A 6,472-nucleotide genomic window follows, 5' to 3' on the forward strand; every position below is an offset into this window, starting at 1 on the left:
GGAGTAGGACTCCCTTGGCGCGCCCTCCTTGGCCGGCCGGCCCCCTCCCCTTGGCTCCTTTATATACAGAGACAGGGGACACCCCTAGACACACAAGTTGATCCTTGAGATCGTTCCTTAGCCGTGTGCGGTGCCCCCTGCCACCATATTCCACCTCGATCATATTATAGTGGTGCTTAGGCGAAGCCCTACGACAGTAGAACATCAAGATCGTCACCACGCCGTCGTGCTGACGGAACTCCTCCCCGACGCATTGCTGGATCGGAGCCCGGGGATCGTCATCGAGCTGTACGTGTGCTAAGAACTCGGAGGTGCCGGAGTAACGGTGCTTGGATCAGTCGGATCGGGAAGACGTACGACTACTTCCTCTACGTTGCATCAACGCTTCCGCAGTCGGTCTGCGTGGGTACGTAGACAACACTCTCCCCTCTCGTTGCTATGCATCACCATGATCTTGCGTGTGCGTAGGAAATTTTTTGAAATTACTGCGTTCCCCAACACACACTTCCCTTCATTTCCTATACCACCCAAAGGTATAATGTAGTAACTGATGTCATCATTAATTATATTCTTATGTGTGACGCTAACTTGGTGTTCTTTTTCAGGGAAATACTATCTTGTCGACTCTGGGTATCCAAACCGAACGGGATACCTTGCTCCTTTTAAGGGGAGTACATATCATCTGCCAGAATTTCGCCTTCGCCGTCATCGTCCACCTGAAGGGAAGTACGAGTTGTTTAACTTTTCACATTCATCCCTTCGAAATGTTGTTGAGCGTGCTTTCGGGGTACTCAAGCAGAAATGGCGCATCTTGAAAGGGGTCCCAAGTTTCTCACCTCATACACAGAAGCATATCATCATTGCTTGCATGGCATTGCACAATTTCATTCGTGATAGCAAGTTGAGTGACAAAGTTTTTGATAAATGTGATGCCGATGATAAGTATGTACCTCTAGTGCTACGAAAGGAGGTGGCACCAACACAGGCGGATCCCGTTGAAGAAGAGGAGAACGAAGATAGCATGAACAATATTCATAGTAGGATAGCTGATGCTTCTCTTGCGATGGCAAGATAAGTTAGTTATGTCGATGAAGGTCATCATCATGTGAACCATATGTGTTTTCTCTATGCTCCACATCTTCCATAATAATATTATGGTGTAACTATCTGTTTGGATATATGAAACATCAAACCATAATCGTTAAATTGCATATGTGTTACCTATGAATCATCTTAATTGTCATAATTTTCCTTTGCAAAATGGACGTTCAATTGCCTCCCATATATGTATCACTGCTCTACGGTCATCTAGGAATTTAACATATTTCACTATGGCCTAAGGGGCATTACAGAACATTCACAGTCAAATCTACAGTTTCACAGTTGTTTCAGCCAAACGACTTCCAGCTTTTCCACAGCAGAAAGTTCACAACAGCTTTTTCACAGCTCACAGCTCACAACAGCTTTTACAGAATCTGCAGCTCAACCAAACACAGCCTCAGTCAAGTGACATAGTATATAAAAAAGAAAAAGAAAAAAATTGTACCAATGTCCATGCAAAATCAAAGAAATATAGCATCAACTAAGACATAATAAAGTCTCAGTCGACTGAGACTTAACAAAACTTTTTTAAAGCACTTGGAAAACCATCGGCGGAGTTGCTAAATCTCAGTCAATGCTATATCCATGGGATTTTATATGGAGATCCGTGATAAAAAATATTTTTATTTTTCCTTTTCTTTCTTACATGTATGTTATGTTACTTGATTTAGACTTGGTTAAGTCTCAATCAACTGAGATCTAGCCACACCCAATGTTGCTTCAGATAATCACCACGCGCGCGTGCTTTTGCTACTCTGCAAATGCAAATGCATAAGCATACGCGTCCCAGTCCATTTTACCCGATATGCATCAGACGGCTACGAACTGATCGCCCCTCAAACCGCCGGCGCCTTCCCGCCGTCTCCTCCAACCGTCGGCACGTGATGCAAAACGTGGGCGTGCGCGAACCGCCACGCCCACTCCAACCGTCGCGTCCCTTGGCGCCGCATATATACCTACTCTGCGCGCTGTAACTGCACACCGCACATACCCAGTCCACGACACCGCCACCATCCCGCCGGCGACTTCACGCACGTACGTCTCCATTCGCCACTCCATCGATCGATCCTCCATGGCCGGCGAGCCCTACACCGAGGACGAGGTCACCCGCTTTCTCAAGCATGACCCGACCGTCCCGGCCGCTGAGCAACAGCCGCCGGCGGCTCACGTCGACGTCCAGGCGGACGTTCAGCCCATCGTCTGTGATGAGCGGATGATGGCCGACACGCCGTCGGCGTCGGCGATGCAACTCGAACTCCAGGAGGCGCCTCCCATGGTCGGCGTGCGGCACCCTCCACCGGAGGCGCCGATGCCACTCTATTATCAAACGATGCCTGGCGAATCGATGGGGACGATGCCACTCCACCCTGGCGATCACATGGTGAACGAGTTGATGCCGGTAGTGCAACAAAAGCTTGGCGAATCGCCGGCAATAACGCCGCCACTTTTTGAAGGCCAGGGCCAGCACATGGTGGGCGAGTCACCGTCGGCGATGGCACTCCCTCATCAGCAGATGCTGAGCGACACGCCTGCCACAATGCCACGCCATCCTCACTCTCACATGATCAACGAGTTGTTGCAGGTATTGGAACAAAGGCTTGGCGAAACGATGGCAGCAATGCCGCAAGATGACGGACATGGCGAGCACATGATGGGCGAGCCGTCGGTAAGGATTCCACTCCAGTACCAACAGATGATGGTGGATCATCCGCCCGTGGCCTACGACTTCACGGACCTAGACGGCGATCTGGGTCTCCATGGGCTTTTCCTGGAAAACGAAGAACACCTCCCGGGCGGCAATGGCGTCACTGGCATGCCGGAACCGCCCGCGGTGCCTTCAGTCGTGCCGCTGGCACCAGCGCCAGAGCAACAACCATCATGCCAAGACTGTCATGTCGTCCAACTGGCCAGGAGCCACAACGGTAAGTATGTGGAAACCCAACCTACGTTATACAGTAGTTTCAATCAATCGCTATGCATGATCCTTACCTGTGATATATTTTTCTCCAGCGGCGATAGGAATGGTGACGACCTTGTCTCTGCACCTCACGTCCGACGGAACATATACGCACACAGTCCTCGAAATCACCGGCGCCCAAGGGCCAAACTCCGGCAGTCAACTAATATACGAGAGGTAAATGTGTCTAGAACACTTGTGTGCGTGTGCACTCGTGCTACATGCAATCAATGGCATCCCCAGATTGATATATATATAGGAGTAGTTTACCACAATAGAATGTTGTTTTTTCTCTTTGTTTCAGCCTGCGTGACTGCGCGCAAGAGGATGTGGCTAGAATTGTTGACTCCTTGATTGGGACGATGAGGAGCACAGTCGGCCCGGTGGAAGAGGTCATCATCGCCGAGAGCGGAGCAGCCGCAGACGCAGAGGTAGCCATGAGCTCTGGCATGGTGGACGCGGCCGGTCCGTCCAGCGCGCCAGAGATGGACACGCTGTGCGGTACATTTTCTATCTTAATCTCTACCACCTCCGTTAATCGTCAGTAACCAATCTGTGCACACATGTTTAGTGACACTAGTCTAAATTTCCTCCACGCATCGATTCGTGCAGCTGCACCGGTTGTGCCACCGCCTCCACGGACCCAAAGGCAGTGGCCGCAGCAACCGGCGAGGGTGTTGAGCCCTGCGGAGCAAGAGGACGAGGAGACCCGGCAGTACTTACAGCACGTCCGAGAGCAGGTCGAGAAGGAGATGAGCTCGCTGCCGCTCGCGCTCAAGCGATTCTGCCGCGACACAAAAAATCCAGACAAACGCAACCTGATCTTACGCCGGGTAATGAAGTTATTTTAGACTGCACTTGTTGTCATTTTGGGCTGGTTATGTAATTCCGACTAATGATCCTATGTAGAGTACTTCATCATTCATTTATATTGCTGAAATCACTTCGGTACCCAACAGGGAAAAGGTGATTATATGGATATAATTCCCTAATCTTATAATCAACTAATACATTAAGAATATGTAAAATAGAAAACGGCTGATTTCCCCCTCTAGGGTGTCATTTCCATGGCAAATACTATGTGTTATTAAACAAGGAGTAAATAGGATTGTTTACAACACTTTTGTTAGTGATGATCACCATCGTACTTAAACTTATGGTATTGGTCAATATTATTTTACGCATATTATACTTATTTATATATTCAATTGATAATGATTTATTTCATGTGTAATTTGGGTTTTGCTGTAGATAAAACAACTCAATAACAAGATCAAAGACTCTCCGAAGGAGGGCTGGGGTGTGGGGAGTGAATTGACCAAGATCAGAAGGTGGGTGGATGGTTTAGTGACAGAGAAAACGCGGCTGTACGCTACTCTTGTGGAGCTGATGGAGAAGGAAGGCAAAAGCTGCCATGTTGTCCCTCCCCGCCGAGACGACGATGAAACCGGTGGCAGTGGCGGCGCCGCTGGTGCTGCTGTGTCATAAGATTGTGGTATATGTAATGTAATCGTATGTAGTGGGACATTTTACTTATATTTCACCGATGTTTGCATGGTGTGCTCTGTTTGTTTATGTAATAAACATATATATATATATATATATATATATATATATATATATATATATATATATATATATATATTTGTTGGTATGGTTGTCACTTGCTAGGTATGTAGAATCGAACAATTTGTGTAATAAACATATATGTTGTTAGTGTGGTTGTAAAATAATTAGGTAGGTACGCAGAACATTCAAGTGTTGGATGTATTGTAGGCCATGCAATGGCATAAAAGTGCATGGCCTAGCAAAGTTTAGATGTTCGTTTGGAGGGTACAACACATTCACTGGCTCTTCGGATAAATCTGATCAGAAGAGGTATGAAGTTGGATGATGTGAAATGTCTATTTTGTGGTAGGGCTGACGAATATGATGGCCACTTATTTGTCAAGTGCAAAGTTGTGCAGATGAACTAGAGAGGTCTTGACCTTGAGGAGAGTCGGCAGAAGTTGGAAAATATTGGATCATCACATCAAATGCTAGACCAGATTTGGTCTCTTGATGAGAGAAGAGTGACGATACTCACCTTCTGGTGGCAATGGTGGTCCATGAGGAACAAGCTCCGGGAAGGAGAACTTCCAACGAGTGTTGACTAGCTGATACAGAGCACGAAATCTCACACCATAGAGTATCTTGCGAAGTTCAGTCCCAAGGAGAAGAGGATAGCAAACAAATGGGCGCCGCTTGGATAGAACATGATCAAGCTGCACTACTGGGCTCTTCACCGAGAACCAAATCACGGTCACTTGGCAACGCGAAGTACGCTGAAAGGGAGACTCGGCAATAGCTGCCGCATTGCAAACACAGGTATTTGCCAATACAATGCGAAAAAAATACTCGCCAAATGATCTGTTTGCCGAAGCCAAGCGGTGACCACACAGCAGAGTGGAGCCACGTGGCAAGCCCGGAAGTGATTAACGGCTCGGTGACGGTGGCACTTCTTTGCCAGGAGCCTGTGACTTGGCTCTCCGCAAAGCATTGTTTCCTTGCCTTATTGATTTGGACTTTTTCATCTATGTGGGAGCCGAGTTTAGTCCCACCTTGCTAAAGGACGAGCGTCAAGACCAGTTTAAATATGATAGTCCAGATGTAGTAAGCTTCGATCTTCCTTACACTGTCGTAAAGAAGGTGGACTATTACTATGAATATTCACATGTTCCTGACAGAGAAGAATCATAGTGACGGTCCATCTTCCTAATGATGCATGACAGCGCTTTTTATTAATTCAATTAATTGTTTTCGTCTGTGTGACATTCAATGATCCATGGACTTTTTAAATCAATGGTTTGTGAAAGAAGTGCGGGTCACATGGCCACTGTAGGGTGTGGTAAAAGTTTCGATGTGTTTTGAATAAGCCTCATCAGAGGTTGCTTGTAAACTACACCATCTTCGAGTTAGTCTTTGGGTATCGAGAGGGAACGTGTCCGGTTTATGAAGGAAGTGCGGGTCTTGTTGCTTTGTTAGCCTCGAAATTTCACATGCCCTCAAAGGAGGCCATTGCATGACACGTCTCAAGCCCCCGTAACCATACTGCAATATTTGACATTTATTGCACTGGTAGGGTTTTAGCGCCGGAAAAATACAGATCTGCAATGTACGTGGCACATGAAATCATGCCCAAAAATGAAACGGAAAATCCTATGTGATGTCTTTGTGACATGAGTAGGCCCCACTACTGGGGGTGAAATTACCTCAAGGACATGCCTGATCCAACTGTTTAAATCCTAGAAAAATCTTACGATGCCGAAAATCCTCTGGAGCTGGCATGGTGTCATCACACGGTCCCTATAGGGTGTGGTAAAAGTCTGGGCTCGTTTCGAATAATCCTCATTTGATATCGCTTGTAAACTACAC

The 6,472-nt window shown here is 47.1% G+C and overlaps 1 protein-coding gene across 1 annotated transcript; it reads left to right on the forward strand.

Annotated features, from left to right (window-relative positions):
• Positions 1-2,173: 2,173 nt before the first annotated feature.
• On the forward strand, positions 2,174-4,612 carry LOC119356348. Its single transcript, XM_037623296.1, has 5 exons — positions 2,174-3,023; positions 3,112-3,235; positions 3,363-3,559; positions 3,671-3,891; positions 4,310-4,612. Exons 1-5 carry the CDS (start codon positions 2,174-2,176, stop codon positions 4,544-4,546), a joined length of 1,629 nt encoding a protein of 542 aa, XP_037479193.1. The 3' UTR covers positions 4,547-4,612.
• Positions 4,613-6,472: the final 1,860 nt, after the last annotated feature.

Source organism: Triticum dicoccoides, chromosome 1A (genome assembly GCF_002162155.2).
Source record: "Triticum dicoccoides isolate Atlit2015 ecotype Zavitan chromosome 1A, WEW_v2.0, whole genome shotgun sequence".
NCBI lineage: Eukaryota > Viridiplantae > Streptophyta > Magnoliopsida > Poales > Poaceae > Triticum > Triticum dicoccoides.

Excerpts from the sequence above, each read along its gene's own strand:
- LOC119356348 (XM_037623296.1), top strand. The coding sequence starts at position 2,174 with ATGGCCGGCGAGCCCTACACCGAGGACGAGGTCACCCGCTTTCTCAAG. Across the intron at positions 3,024-3,111 it reads ACTGGCCAGGAGCCACAACG|CGGCGATAGGAATGGTGACG; the intron begins GTAAGTATGTGG and ends ATTTTTCTCCAG. Across the intron at positions 3,560-3,670 it reads AGAGATGGACACGCTGTGCG|CTGCACCGGTTGTGCCACCG; the intron begins GTACATTTTCTA and ends CGATTCGTGCAG.